This window comes from Xiphophorus couchianus, chromosome 18 (genome assembly GCF_001444195.1).
Source record: "Xiphophorus couchianus chromosome 18, X_couchianus-1.0, whole genome shotgun sequence".
NCBI lineage: Eukaryota > Metazoa > Chordata > Actinopteri > Cyprinodontiformes > Poeciliidae > Xiphophorus > Xiphophorus couchianus.
In genome coordinates, this window is record NC_040245.1 from 12,785,180 (window position 1) to 12,801,656 (window position 16,477).

Sequence of the window (16,477 nt, forward strand, 5' to 3'; positions counted from 1 at the left end):
CGCATAGCTGAATATAAGCCATCTTGTTTTGGCTATGTTTTGGCTTATAGAAACAAAAGAAATTAAATTCAAGGAATGTAGATATAAGCAACAAACATAAAAAAGGAATTGCACCCATATTTTAATTAGTGTTTTTGTATCTATTAGAGATACAGAATGATGTGTTACAGTACATACACCCTCCCAAACCAGATTTTACCAGAGCCCACTATCTGACCAGTGGGTTTGGTGTATGTTATCCATCCTTCCTCTGAAAAGCACACTGCATTATGTGATTGAAAAGTGCCAAAAAAAGAATCTTTACTTTTATCCCAGCACACCAGCTGTCCAGTGATTTCGCTCTATTGTACAACCTCTGTCTGTGACTGCATGCAGACAATGAAAAGATGCTTTTCGAGTGCACAACTCTGCTGTCCATAGTTAAGATTCCATCTTGAAAGCACAGGGCCATGTATGTTTGGATTTTCTTATCCCTTAATAATAAACACCAACTGCATTTTGTGTTTACTTTTGTTGTTTTTGACTAATATTCAAATTGGTTTGATGTTCTGAAACACTGAGGTGCAACTAAGATGAAAAACAATTACAGGGTGAATTGTTTTCCACACCACTGTTAGAGAGTCATCTTATCTGGGGCTCGAACATGAATTCGGATACTCTAACCTAGTCAAACTGTCAAGTTTATATGTAAATATACATTGATTTTAAAAAAAGAACATGTCTTTCCAGAACTATACATTCTGAATTGCGACAAGGAACCTTAAAAGCCTCCTCTATTAACCTAGAGTTGAGCTTGAACAACCTAGACCTTGTTCAACAAGCTGACCTCAGACAGCTAAGAGCTCAGTGTTCACGTGAAATAAAAAGGCAAAACTGTTGATCACAGGTAAACAAATCGAGAAGGAATGACCAAAACATATGGCCTAGCTAAAACAAACAGGACGAGCAGCCACTCTGCGTTTTAAATATGACTCATCATCAGTCCCATCAATAGAAATGAAAGTATTTACATCTCACTCCCACATCAGAATACAGAGAAATCCTGCCTGACCTATTAACGTTTTTAATTAAGTCAGACAAGCAATATTGAAAAGTTCACCATGTTCATATGCTGTTATTCAAAGTTCAAGTTCTCTGTGCAGAACTTCACAGAGTTCCTAACCTGGCCGCTTTGTGACAAGACAGTCAGTTTTGTGCAAATCTCGTAGCAATACATCAGGCATTTATAGATTGAAAGCTTTATGAAAAAGCAACACTCAAGAAGCAGAGAATGTAAAATCTGGAAAATTTTCTTGTTGAGTCACTCAGAGTTATATGACTTACACCCAAAGTTTAAAAAATTAAAAATACCAACTATTTTGCTGGAATTCAGCTTTTATCCATACACAATCTGAATGTGATAGATTGGAGATAATATCATAGATTATCATAGAAATTAACAGTTAATCTGCTCATCAGCGATTTCCATCAGGAAAGGGTTAAATACAGTTTAATCCACCTACAGGTGTTGAAAGAAAGGAGATCATTTACTGGAATATTACAAGGAAGTGCATTCCTCAAAAGAGGCTTGGTATGAGGTAGTCTGGCAGTATAAAAGTCCTGCAGCAGGACGTTTTTCCACATAGCATCCGACAACATGAAGGTCCTGCTGCTCTCCATGGCTCTTCTGCTGCTGTGCAGCACACAAGGTAATCAAAGGCTACTTCTCCTACTTTCAATACAGTATTTTGACATGAAATCAGATTGAAATGTTGCTTAGATTAAATCCTTACAGGAAGTTTGTGTTTTTATTTAATGTGTGACTCATTAATCAGTGTTTCACACACACACAAAAAATCTGCTTTTGTCTTGGTTTTGAATTCGATCTCTTCTTTTCTAGTGCTCACACTGACATGCTTCACCTGCCAGGATGAGAATGACACTATCTGCAAGACGGAGACAGTGTGCCACAGTTCCAACCAGTACTGCAAAACCTACAAAAAGGGTAGGTAGAACTTGTTCTGCTCAAATTCAGTTTGACACACAAGAGACAAGCGACAGCCTTATGCAAGAAAAGCAGCAATAAGGCAGAGACGTTTTATTGACTGGAGGTTTTGTTCACAGGCGACGCACTGTCTCGAAGCTGTGAGGAGTTCTGTGCTGAGGACTTCTTCACAGTCTGCTGCCAAGAGGACCTGTGCTAGAGCTGAAGCTTCTGTCTGCTTTCACTCCCCTGTTACTACAAAGCCCAATGATGAAGGAAATCATATAAATTCTACCGCCTTACAAGATGATTTTACATATCAGAATCTTCTGTGATTTATTTTCAGTCCTTGTTTCTGCTTTTAAATAAAAATACACAAATGTTGACCAAAAGATTTTCAGCCTCATTCATTTTCCCCAGAAAACTGAGTAAACTGAGCAACAGCAAGCGTGAAAAGGCAGACTAGCCAGTCACTCACTCTCTCTTAATCCTGTCATGATGTCACTTAGCAGTTCACTGGGACGGGCTGGAGCTATATGGGTCACAGTCTGTCTCTAATCTGAAGTAAATTCAAACTTGAAAACCATCACATTTACTCTTTTCATCATAGAAAAAGGTAAAGGTACACTGAGAAGCTTAGGACTCTTAGAGGCATTGTTTGCCGTAGTTAAATGAATAGCTCTGCTCATGTATTTATGGTGTCATTCCCCCTTACGAGTCATTAAATCTTTCATTTCACTTTAAGCTTTACTCAATGGAGACAAAGCTTCCCAGAAATCATCAACCAGCACTGGTAAGCTCTTGCCTGGCAGCATTCCCACATTGTTCTTTGTGTTCAAGGTGTTTTCACACCCTGTTCTGTACAGCTCTGCTTCCTGTAAATCAAAACTGCAAAGCAGAGTTTCACTCAACAAACTGAATGTCTTTGCATATACTCTAAGTGACATTGCGACTACAAGTGATCCTGCAAGCTCTTTCTCTTAAAGTTAACCACCTCTATATGCATATCCAGAAATATTAAGATGTAGATGCCAAACACTTAGGAAGATGAATACAGAAACTAAACTAAATTAAAGAGGCTCAAGTTGTATGATAGTGTGCCATATCTTTGTGAAAATCTAGGTCATGCTTATTAATCTCTCCAGATGTTTTCTCCAGAGGTGATGGATTAAGAGTAGAACCTATATAATGCATATGATGCCAAGCAAAGAACTCATACTGTAACCTTCTCCTGAAACAGAAAAGCAGATCCAATGACTGGAAGCCATCACCATCTCAGTTTGACAAAACAAACACAGTGTGAGCTTTAATTCAAACTTCAGCACTACTTTCCATTGTGTAAGGGAATTATTATGTTTTCTGAGGAAGTCAGTAGCTACACTGAGCCGCAAGTTAAAGTCGGGGAAAATGTATTACCCACATGCTGCCCACACAGGAAAGAGCTGAGGCTGAGAAGGTGCAAACAAATGTGCTCTGTAGCTAAGGGTGTCTGTGTTCTTTTTTAAGATTGTCACACACGATAAAAAGAGAAGCGCATGGCTGCCAAAGATGAATGGTTTCCCTCCAAGTGCATGCTTACATTATTAGTCCACATATCTTCTTATTCTACCTGCTGGTCTGACTGGACATACAGGTATATTTACTTGGGAACTCAAGTGCATTTTTTTCATTGTACACATTTTTCTTTCATGCTTCTTTGACAATCTCGTCATCTGACAGCTATAACTAATAAATGTAAACATAATGGTTCTGTTCATGTTCAGGGCAAATAAAGGTACATCATTCTCAGGCAGGTCAAAGGTAAACACTTACAATTCCAAATTTGTGTTCATAGTGCCCATTACGTTTTGTCTTTTTTAAGATGTGTAAAAGCCTTAATAACATTCAAATGTCCTTTAAGTGGAACAAATGTGAGCATATATTGGTTTTGTCTGGTGAACCAGAGTTATTAAATGTGGTCATATGTCTCTCTCAGAGTGCGGTGAGCTCTCTGAGAGGGATTTCGGAGTTAAAATTATTTGGTCATTTAATTTGCAGGTAAGAGCCTTGATTGTGTAACACTATTTATGTAATAGCCTTCTAATAATCCAGGCTAAATACAGTGATTGAACATTTCATTCATTTGTTTGATGAACCTTCCAGCCTGGATGGTGTATTAAATTTTTAGATTACTCTATGAAGCAACTCTCCGTTTGTCGTGTTGAAATCCTAAGTACTGGAATCCAAACCAAATATACATTTTGTCTTTGTTTTGCTGTATTTGTTTTCTGATCTGTAGTATTTCTTCAGTCCTAATAGCCACAGGAGGCATTCAGGATTTAAATTCAAGAGGGAGTAATTTATATCTTGAGTTTAGTAGTACCAACCCACCTGTGTTGTCAACAGGTCTTTTTCCACTGGAGAGGAATTTGGAGATCAAATCCTTATCAACTCTTTCCAAGTCGTCCCACAGATGTTTGCTTCTTGAAGTAAAATAATAACAGTAGCGGCCCACATTATGGACTCATAAGAGCTTGGTCACTCTTAAAATACACACACTAAAACCCAATAAGAATAACTCACAGAACTGAGGAAAAGTTTTTAAAAGGCTGTGAAATCAAAAGAAAGTCCACAAATGTTCTGACAATATGGAGCAGTTGTACTGTAAATGGTGTGAAATCTCTGTTGATTATTATTGAATATATATTTTTATTTATTTTATTCTTCTATTTTACAATCATGTTCAAAGCCCAAAGTCATGTTGGACCAGTTTTAGTGACAAAGTCAATTGTTACTGTCATGTATTTAGACCCCTGTGTCAGACCGGGATTGTCATAGTATGAAAACCTAAAGTAAGCATATCACAGATTCATAGCTTTTACATAACTGTATTAAAAAGTTTAAAGCAGCATTGAAAGTTTTTTGTATTGCTGCTAAAATAACATTTAACTTATTGATCATTGCAGTTCTACTTTTTTTATTTTAATTTTAAAACATGTAGTTAGCAAAAATGTAAAATTAAATTTAATCCTGCTCAATTTGAAAGCATTTTCCAAATGCAAATGTGCAGAAGGCTGGACTTATCAGAAGATCGCTTAGAAAATACGTGCAGTATTTTCAAAGCGAGACTATTTTTTGCACAGTAAGTGGTTTTATTTTCGATTCAAGTTTAAAAAATAGTTCCAATTTTATTTATTAGAAAGCATGAATCAATCTTTGAGTGATTAATTTAATAACTGTACATCCTGTAGCAGTGGTAAACAGCAAAATAAATTATGGATATAAGTAGAAAATGGCTGCCTCTGTTTTCTATAATATAACCAGATGTAAAAAGGTGAATGAATGGTAAAAGATTCAAAACAAAGACCTAATCTGTTGCCCCAGCAGTAGCAAGGGGTGGGGGGGCTTGTTGTCATGAGTGTCTTCTGCCGTAGCTGATAGAGTACTGGTGGTCCATCTATTGGATTAGAGCAGGGATTTCTCCATGGTATTAATCTGTGAAGACAGCAGGCGACCCGGGCTGTGCTCATTCTGAGCTGTTGTGTCTCTCAGCCTCTGGCTGTCTGTCAGCAGGCTGTTTCTGCTCCATTTGACTCCCTGAAGCGCACAGGACACGTTACAGCCAATATGAACCTTTTCTGCTTTTCACTGGTAAGTCTCTCTTTTTACTTCCTGTGTGTATATTCTGCTCAGAGACGTGTCATGTGCGAAAGTTGTGCTGCAGCTGGGAGATTGGGCTTAAAGAACATGAGCGTCTGTAAACCAAACTCCTCTGTTAAACTTTATGAAGGGGCAATGTGTAATTAATGGTGAACTTTCACCAGAGACATATTAAGGAATCCAACAGTGACTAGAGACAACAAAACTGTCCTGGTTTTCATTTGCAGGTAGATGTGACCAAGCTGCAGTAAATACAAAAGTCAGTTTCTCTTTCTGCTAAGTCCTAGGCTTGGCTGTTTGAGATGTTTTAAATACCACTTTAAGCTCATTTGTTTCCTTTGGCTTACTCCCAGCAGGTGTCTTCATTGTTCTTTACTAATGAAATATTACATGTCTGCACAAACACACAACCCTGTGTTTGGGTATCCAGGTGAGGTCTTTATGAGTGGCTCTTAAAGGAGAAAACATAAAGAAATGTTTCTCTAGTTAAAGTACATCCATCATATGATCTCCAGCTGTCATGGTGCAACTGATGAAACACTTGCACTGACTTCTTTTTGTCACTAAAGTATGATGCATGTAAAAGGGAAACCGAAACAAAGTTTAAGACACAGAAAAAAAACAAAAAAAATGTAAAGAAAACAGTCAGTGTTTCTAGGTGACTAATACAAAATCACTGTGCAGACAGGACCAGCTGAACAACAGCATTAGATATTTGTCCCTAGAAGGAATCCAAACATGGCCAGCAAATTATAATCCATCTGAAATCTGCTTGAAGGAAAGTCAATCCTTCCCTGCATGTATTATTGATAAGCGCATGTTTAAAAAATGCTTTGAGTCCATTTCATATGCATCAAATTCTCAGGGCTACTATTTTAATGCATGGATTTGAAATGCAGATTTGTGTGTCATGTTCTAACCTTATGGATTATTTAAATTTAGAACTGCTGTGGGTGTATGTGTGTAGTCAATTTTAGTTTTTAGAGTTTGTAATCTGCCGTCAAAGGCATAAAAAAATCAGCATTGGTTCCCCGAAGCCTTATCTACATGGTTTTGATGTATATAAAGGACTTAGAATTAAATCACCAGTTTTTTTATATTTACTCTGATGATGATAAACTTACTTTTTGGCAATGGAATTGTCACAGAGGACAGTCAGAGCCACACAGGACTCAAATGCAGACCTAAAAATAAAGCTCGCCCACTACTAAAACAGGCTTTTTTTTTCTGTATTTCAACTCACCTACTGAAACGGCAGAAAATAATTTTATTCAGTCATATTTCAGAAGGTAAATACAGCATTGATTGATTGATACTCCCATTTGATTAACAATAGAAAGGTAATCATAACAACTAAATAATCACTGTCACACTGACAGTTTTAGTTAAAGAGGATAGCATAGAGGTAAGTAGTTTGGTGCTTTCAGCAGAGGAGCCATGCATGTTTTGAATGACGCTCCACTGTCAAACCAAACCTGTCATCAAGGTTTCAGACTGTTTCGTACGTTTGCACTTTTGTTCATTCTATGCTCAACTTCCTGAGGCATAAAAAAGAACTGTCTGCCATCAGATGTTTTGTTCCTGTCTCGGGGTCACTTTGTCACCACTTTGACAACTGATGAGTTTCTATGATCTGCTCCAATAACAAAAAAAATATAGTTTTGAATTCAAATATTTTCAATCAGTCAGATAATTATTTTGTTTGGACTAGAGATCATTATCTCTTGTCTTTCAAAGAAGTCGACTACTAGCTTACACATGAAACTTTATTCAATGAAAACATTTATAAAAGTTGTCAATTACAACAAATCATACCTGAGATTTTTATGAGCATTTCTCAACATAGATTGTCCAAATACTTAAGAACCAGAAAAAAAAGTGCTAAAGGTTCAATACGTGAATCCAAAGGAGTTTCCTTGAATAGAAGGAGGCTGGGATGAAATGGGAAAATAAGTTGGTGGTGATGCAATGACTTGGCGCTGTCATCCAGGTGAGTTTTATTCCAATGTGAATGAGGGGTTAACAACATTGTAGATTTACTGGTGTATGTTGGATTGTGTGTAGTACTGCCAGGGCAGTTCTCGTTTCAGCTCTTGAGTCCTTCGGGGACAATAAAATGTGATTTGATTTGATTTTCAAGTCATCCATTACAAGCTTTTAAAAAGTAAAACCAGAAATGTATCAGATTCCACAGTCTAGAAACTATGTTTGTAAAAATGAACGCTTCCTTCTTTTGTATGTCCACCTGTCACCAGGAGGGGTCTATGGACAGCCTGTACGAGGCGGTGCAGAGCTCCACCGACGGCCCGGCCCCGCCCATCCCCAGCCGCTCATCCAGCCGCTCCTGCAGTCGCTCCTGCAGTCCAGCAGTGCTGCTGGATGACAACACAAAGTGGAGAGGCTCTGGAAGGTCTATATCCATGGTGAGAGGGGAAACTTTTCATTGAGGCCTCAAATATGTCTGCAACAGGACTGGTGGACGCAGTTAGTCAGGGTTGCAGTTAAATCCGTGAATTACTGGCCTTTGTAAAGTCCCAGGATGTTTCGACGAAATAAAGCTGATTATGAAATGACTAACATATCCTGACAGCTGCTACAGAGGTCAGACCCTTTTAATATATAAATTGAGCTTGAAGTCAAGCATTCCTCATGTCCATGAACTGATCCTTACAGATTGTATGGGGAGTAATCCATTGACAAAATATCAGTACAAATTTCACAAAATCTTTTGTTGAAAAGTAACTTTTAAACACTGAAGCGTTTCTTTTTCGTTCAGGATATGCAGCAGACACACAGGGCCAACTCCAATAGAAGGAATAGAAGGTAAGCTCATCAAAATAAGCATGCTACATGCTTTTTTAATATCTTGAATTTAATTTGGAATATTTGTATCATTCCAAGATACACAGGGAATGTAATTGGATTAAAAATTATGCAATCCTGCAAGGACATCAATTATACTCCACTAGTCTTTTTGAATGCACATGTCAGTCAGTCCAAAAAGGCCCTCCCTGCAAGGGAAAGGGCCTTCTCATTAAGAAATAATAAGGCTTGAGATGCTCCCTGTTTATTTTCACTGAGAACTTAATTCTGTAAATCCTCCGTGTAGCAAAAACAGATCAGATCCTCAGCAGGGCTCCTCCTCTCCATCACTTCATTCTCTCCATTTGAAGCATAGTCCCACTTTAACATGAGGGATTGATGGCACAGTTGGAAGCTTAATATTTTTCTATTCAGCTTCACAGGAAGCTTTTGCTTTTTATTTTTTTTAGAAGAAGAAAGGTCCTGCAGATTGTCTTGCCAGCAGGAGGTAGATTATGGGGCTTTGGGCCAGTTGAACTAAGCGGATTCAAGGTCCTGGTTGCCACATTACCTTTACTTCTTTGGCTCTGGTTTACTCTGTTCTCACAGTGCTGTCTCTCTGAAAGCATATTCAGCACATCCGAAACAACACGAACATTCTCTGACGACATTTTAAGCTCATTGTTTTTGTATTTACATGGGTGAGCAATGTAATGTAAAAATATTACAAAAATCCTCTGAGTTGACGTGCATAATATTCTGTCCTTTCCTTTCAGAACACACATATCAAAGTCCCTGTCAGACAATGAAACACTGGGTGAGTACTGCTTAATGAATTGTTGAACAACTTGAGGGCTGGCAAGAAACCCATTTCAATTAAACGTTGGTGCAGATTATCTAGGGAGCTTTAATTTGTAATCTACTGCTTCCTATTTTGCTGTGGTATAAACATAACGTGACACAGAGGCCTATGTTGCTTTGTTACTTTTTAAGTTGGGAAAGATAAGAGAACATACCATGCAAGTACGAAACAGTGTATGTTAACCCTCCCACAGTCCTAGTCCTAGCGTAGGAAGAGCGAGGCAGATATGACTGTCAGGCAAAGGTGAAATATGCCATCCATAGACTGATATTATTGTTATTATTAGATTTTTAAAACTTTTTCTGCATGCTTCCTCCCCCCACGCCCATTTCCTGTCAGAACACTGGAAATAACTACTATTAGTTCCAGAAACCTTTTTAAAAAATGATGGCCAAAAATAGCACTACTACTCAAACCCCTGCTCATATCTGCTGTCAGAGTAACAACGGCAGCAGAGAGAGCTTTCTTGAGAGTCTATGAAACACTATCAAACTATTAGATGTTGCGTACATGCTAATCGGTTGTTTGAAAAGCTTGCCAGAAAGAAAACAATTTTATAAGGTAAAGATGTCAAATTTGCTAAATGCCACTGGAAGTGTGTAATTTGATCAGATGAGACCAAGATTTAACTTTTGAAAACAAATACCTTGCAGTGTCTGGTGTGAAAGAAAGTATGAATATAAGAAGCACTTTATGTCCACTGTTAAATATGGCAGTGGGTCTGTGTTTCTGTGGGCCTCTTTGTCTTCCACAGGATCCTTGTTAGAGTTCAGATCATCCTGAGCTTTATAAAACTCTAGGACAGAAAGCTAAAAATAGGCTACGACTGGATGACCATTTCAGTCTCCAGACCTAAATCCTACGAAAAAGCTGTGATGTGAGCTGAAAAGAATAGAGCATAACAGAGGACCAAAGTCTCTCAAGAGATTATTAATGTAAGGCTCTATGGGCTTCGGATTAAAGAACTGTGATAGGAGAAGACGAAGTACTGTCATGTCAGTATTAGAGGACATGCAAAGTATTGATAGCAGGGTTACCAATCAGAGCCACACTGGGGATTTATTAAAACCCAATTATTTCTTGTCTGAGATTTCTTTGCAGACTAAATGATTGTAATCAAATTACGATTCAATTTAAAAAATCAATTGAGATTATTTTATTGGAATTTTTTTTTTTTGTTTTAAGGCTTCTAACCTATCTTTATCTTTGTGGAAAAATGTGACGGGCTTTAACACATTAGTGTCTCTTATCCAAGCTGAAACCGTACATGCCGAATTGTAACCAGTTGTAGTTGAGTCAGGCTGACGCAGCCTCACTTTTCACATCAAATCCTTGGCCTTTGCCTCTGCCTGCCACAGATAACCCCGGCTGTAATGCAGCGTGGCAGTGCGCCAGGAGCCGAGAAGATTTAATCCACATCACCAACAATCACAACGAAGGTAAAAATAAAATGTAGGTTAAGCTCATCCAAGGTGCATCTCAGCATTCATCTGGACTGAGAGCTAGATGTTGGCTTTCAAACATCATGAAAAAACCAAACAATTTCTATTAATTCTATCTAATATTTGTAGCAAATTATAATAAGCATTTACTATTATATTTCCTGTTTGTTTATGTTTAGCAAATTACTTAGAAAGATGCTAAACAGACACACAACACATTAGGTTTTTTTGTGATGCACCAAAACTTGAGTCTGTGGTTTCTTGATATGTAATACCCTGATTCGTCAGATTTAATAATTTTCAGTGTCTTTCCTGAAAAATAGTTAGCAAATTGTTAGCAGCACAACATTCAGCTAATCCTACTGGTTTTCCATCTTGGAACTAGATCCCAACCTGAGTGTTACGTGCTTCCCAAATCCAAAAGATGGCCAAGGCTCCAGTTCTTTTTTCAACTTGTATTCTGTTAATGCTGATATTTTCACCACCTACTGACACAGAACTGGCATTACAGTTGAATTCCAGTGATTGTGTGTCTTTCTGAAGTCTTAGAAACTTTTTTTTTGCTTTGTTTACATCTTTCCACCTCATGAAGTGAACTCAAAACGTTTTGTTTCTTTAGAGATGAGAAAGCCTAAGCACCGAACAGACAAAAAGGGAGGAAAGGGAGGACATCGTAACGGCACAAAGAAAAAAGAAAAACAACAAACAAATCAGGTGAGCAGAGAAAGGGCTGTTGATGCTGATACGACAGTAATTAATCACAGATCTTTACTGACCCCGCGTCAGCCTGCTGTATAACGCGTTGATTCTGCTGCTGGAATTGAATGGGAAACCAAAAACCAGTTCAATTTCCATAAACAGGGACTTCCATCTGTTTGTGAGTCAGTTTTCTGCGGCTGACCAGGTTTTAATGCAGCACAGATAGTACTAATGGAAATACTGCTCTCACTGTAATGACTTGGACTCATTATAGTGATGTGTGTGGGCATGGTGAAGGTTTAAAGACCTCATACCAGGTCAGACAGTGGCCAGTCGATTAATGCCCATCATAGGGGCAAACAAAGCAGATCCTGCCAGGGCTGGATCAGATTCTGTTTTCAGTGCGTCACTAAGAGGCTGCCTGGCTGCACTGAGAGCGCTCCGATGCTACTGTTTATGTAACAACAACACACTAAGAGTGACTTAGAATTTGCTGTTTGCAGAAAGTAAGAGAGCACAAACACAGCCTCAAGAACAAAAAGACAAGGTGGGATATTTTAAGGTAATGGGAGTCGATTTTGATTGTTCTGCCATTTCAGAGTTTTCATAGCAACGGAGTGATAACAGAACCCAAATCTGCTGCCAAAAAGAACCAAAAGAACGGAAAGAAACCAGGAGGAAGGAGTGGGAAAGATGTGTCCAAGAAAAGTCACAACAACAGAGGTGAGACAACATAGAAAAAATACTTACTAAAGGATTTTCTCTCTCTGTGTTCTCCATAGACTGAATTGTGCTAAATTCCTGTATGACTCAGCTTATTTGCTAAAATTTGAGACACAAGAACATGTGCATGCAAACAGGGTCACTTGAGTTCATAGCTTTTAACATGTTACCACATTTTCAGTGAAGAAGGAGTCATCCAACAAAAGCACAGCAAAAACTGACTCATCCAACTGACCATTGCCACATTTCCTCTTTTTCTCTTTTTGATGTTGCTTGAGGATATGAAGCCATCTGAGTCTCCCCTCTAACCCATTTCCAGACACCTTTAGACTTGCTTTTCTGATACAGAGTATGTTATCACAATTTTCATTCCCATTTAACTTTTCTATATTGGAATAGACCAACACTAAATAGTGGCACAACAGATTCTTCTTTTTTAAATCTCAGAAAACCGTGGTGTACTTTTTTTTCAGACACCCTGTGCTGCAATTATGGCTGCAAGTATTTTGCGTATGCCTCTACCAGAACTACTAATTTACGGACAAAACCTTATGTTCAGTCTTCTTTGGAAAGCAACTCAAGCTTAGAGTTTCTCAATCATCTAAGTGTTACATAAAATAGTGCTTTCATCGATACCAATCTTTTGTAGCTCTGGCAGTATGTTCAGGGTTGTTGTCATGGAGGAAAGACCTTTCTTGCACTGTTGTTCTATATTTAGCTCCATCCATTTTCCTTTGCTCAGCTTCCCCATCCCTGCTAAAGAAAAGCATTCCACCACACCATGATGCTGCCATTATCAAGTTTCACTTTTGGGATATGGTTATGTAGTCGTGCCACACTTGAGGTGTCACCTGACAGGACACATTCTGTCACTCGTTTGCTTTGTTCAATTAAACACTTTGGCAAACTGTGAGTGGGACTTCTTATGCCTTTGATTAAACAATGAGTTTCCTCTTGACAGTTTTACTTTAAGGCAAAACTTCTGCAGTGCACAACTGATACTTGTGGCTTGGATAAAATCATAAACTTGAGCTTTTGCTCTCTGCATCTCCTCCAGAGTTACACTAAGATCTTTTAACACCTTCTATGATTAATGCTCTTCTTGGATGCCTTGTCTCCTCATGTAAATGGCCATGTAGTTTTTGGTAGTTTTGCAGATCTGCCAGATTCAGATGATGGACTGAATGTTAAAAAAAAAAAAAGGCTGGGGTATTTATAACCGAACCCTGTGATAAACTTCTCCTTAACTTTCTGCTGACGTGTTTGTGGTGCACCTCGTTCTTCATGATACTTGTTTTTTTTTTTTCACAAATGTTCTTGGGTTTTTCTTTGGCTTTCCTCCTTCTCTTCCAGTGAGTTCCCCACCAAAAACAATGAGCCCACCCTTGGAACCACAGTATTTGGACGTGCCATACACATCTAGACCAGATAGGAGGTTGTATCTGGGCAAATCCTCCACCCTCCCCACCCCGGACAGCTCAAACCCGGGGCGCTGTGTGGACATGGTCAGCCTACCTGGAGGAGCGACACCCACCCACCACCAGCGCTGGAGCAACCCAGGGGACAGCAGCCCTGCCTGGGGGACCATAGAGCACACCTGCTGCCGGCCCCTCACGGAGTACCGCATGCTCCCCCATGAATTTGCCGCCCTGCATGGAAAGGAATGGGATGGGAAGCAACAATCAGTGATGGACCAGAATGGAAGCCTAAAACGGAGCTGTCAGCTTCAACCAAAGGTGCCACGGTCTGTCACGGAGGTGGATCTGTCAGAGCCAAATGTAAGCAGTGGATTATATTCTTCATTAAGCTTCAAACAAAATACAATAAAAAAGGTCCTTTAAATATTGACCAAAATATGCAAACAGGCAGAAGGACGTAGCCACATATGATGGTTTGCCACAGTTTCTGCGCAGACTATAGAGCTCTTCCTCTGCTCTCTGCCTTAACATAATCCAGTATTGACCAGATGAGGTATCTGCTACCACCCATTGGGGGTTTGGAGTTGTTTCCATCAGAATAGCTAGGACCAGTCAAATACATGATAATAGTAATGTGTGATGTGCTGTAGAGCAGAGGATTTTCCACACATAAGTAAGAAAAAAATCAGGAAAACTACAGCATCTTGAAATCATGCAAACAACTTTAAGTTTGATATTTCTTTAGATGAGAAAAAGATCAGTGTGTGTTATTGGGAATAGACAAAACAAAGTAGTAAATAATTGTGATGGGGAAGGAAAATGATGCAAAACTAGAAGATGTTGCATCCTTCTGTATTTTGGTCCCTGTCCACTGAAACTCCCAGGTAAAGTCCAAAGCAATGGTCACCTTCACAATTCAAATAATTAGTAACTAGAGAGCTGCTCTGTGTATTTTCATGTCAGTCCACCTGTCAAGGTTTGTTGGAGAACATGAAATAAACTTAATCATAAAGACCAAGGAACACAGCAGAAAGGTCAGGAATAAAGTTGTTTACGCAGAGTTAGGTCATTAAACAATATTGTAATTTCATCAAAAAATGAGAAGTTTGGCACAAATGAACAGATGGGTGTTCTCATTGAATAACAGGAGTGCAAAGATCCACAGCTAAAGTGGGAGACAATAGGGATGAAATACTCGAAAGAAAACCATAAGACTTCCTCTTTGCAGTTTTTTTTTTTTTACAAACCACAAAGGGGACAAATAAAAAAATTGGGAGCATTTCTTTTGGTCAGGTTAAGCAAATATTTAGCTTTTTTTGGCCAACATACAAAACAAAGTGTGTATTGACACCAAACACTGCACATCTGAATATCCCAACAATGAAACACGGTGGTAGCAGCATAATGCTGTAGAACACAGGAGTTGACAAGCTGTTCAAAACACTTTAGACCAGGGGTGTCAAAGTCCAGTTCTCAAGGGCCGGCGTCCTGCAACTTTTAGATGTGCCTCTGCTGCACCACACCTGAATAGAATAATTATTTCATTAGCAAGGCTGGGAGAACTTATCTACACAAGAAGGAGGTAATTAAGCCATTTCATTCCAGTGTTTTGTACCTGTGACACATCTAAAAACTGCAGGACAGCGACTCTTGAGGACTGGAGTTAGAGACCTGTGCTTTAAACTGTCTTTCATTTTCCTTCAAGACTATGTGCTATGTTGTCTTCATCTCATAAAATCCCGATGGAATACATCAAATTTTGAGACTGAAATATCACAAAATGTGAAAAGATTTATTGAATACTATTAGAGTTCAGTGTATTCACTTGATATTACCATATAGGAAATTAATCCATTTTGAATCGAGCATTAACTGTGGATTTTTCTATTGTATAGTGATTACTTGCTGCTAATACCTTACAATAGCCTAGACAGAGCCAGGGGGCATTGCCCTGGTGAACAGTTGGCATTTCTCAGAGCATAACCCTTGCTGCTGGTCAGAGAGCATGTGCAGGATTCAGCATGTGTCACACAGAGCAGTAGTCAAAGCTTAACATACTGAGGGAGAAACAATCAAAGATGAAAAAATGGTCTTACATAGAGATTTAGAGCTGCCGATGGAGCAGTAGGGACACTGGTTCTTAGTAACAGATGGAGCTCAGACAACATTAGGCTTAAAGGTTAAAACTAAAAATCTATTTTTGTAATGGCTTACATTCTTATTGGGATGTGGCAGAAAAAATGGCTTTGCTCAGATGCTCTTTCAGATGTAATGTTTTGGCAGGTCTTTCTTGTCAGAATTTGAAAATGATCAAGTGATTAATAAAAATCTGTTAAAAAATGTTTCAGGTTTAAGGTGAAGAAAAAAACCCAGAATATTGTACATGATTACAAGCTGTTCATTCTATCACTTCTGACTGTCTGGAACACAAAACATGTGGACGAAAAAAGTATCTCACTAAATTTTAATGTCTGATGAAGTCACAGTTTTGGTTCGGGCTTAAAATCTTTTCAAATGTGAGAAAAGTCAAAAAGATTTTCTGAGCTTCCATATTTACATCATTGTTACTACTGTAACAATGAATTCATGGAGAAATATTATACTTTTACTTGTGTGTAGAGAAGATCTGGAAACATGTTTGGATTGCAGAAAGGTGTGGGAGCACCTAACTAAAAAGTAAGTAAAATACAATATGATACAGTCGTTTCCAAAACAAAAGTTTTCCTTTTTGAACTAAGATGAACAACTGTCTCACCACAGAGCCAGGAGTCTGGGAAGTCATAGATTAGAAACCTTAATCTGAATAGCCAGGAGTTCATGTTTGATTGGATTGCAGCTGGATTAGGCAGCGGTTTTGTCTGTTGAATTCTTTTGTGCAAGTGACCAAATGAAACCAGCTGTGGCATAAATCCCCAGATGATGGCATTGG

General features: G+C 38.6%; 2 protein-coding genes across 2 annotated transcripts; both read left to right on the forward strand.

Moving 5' to 3' along the window:
* The first annotated feature begins 1,553 nt into the window (after positions 1–1,553).
* Positions 1,554–2,355, forward strand: LOC114161349 (short neurotoxin 1/5). Its single transcript, XM_028044567.1, has 3 exons — positions 1,554–1,688; positions 1,880–1,984; positions 2,104–2,355. Exons 1-3 carry the CDS (start codon positions 1,637–1,639, stop codon positions 2,181–2,183), a joined length of 237 nt encoding a protein of 78 aa, XP_027900368.1. The 5' UTR covers positions 1,554–1,636; the 3' UTR covers positions 2,184–2,355.
* A 5,446-nt stretch (positions 2,356–7,801) lies between these two features.
* On the forward strand, positions 7,802–16,332 carry LOC114162007 (uncharacterized). Its single transcript, XM_028045750.1, has 8 exons — positions 7,802–8,025; positions 8,379–8,425; positions 9,181–9,221; positions 10,625–10,705; positions 11,328–11,422; positions 12,007–12,130; positions 13,484–13,908; positions 16,309–16,332. The coding sequence occupies exons 1-8, from the start codon at positions 7,807–7,809 to the stop codon at positions 16,330–16,332; spliced, it is 1,056 nt and encodes a 351-aa protein (XP_027901551.1). The 5' UTR covers positions 7,802–7,806.
* The last annotated feature ends 145 nt before the right edge of the window (positions 16,333–16,477 follow it).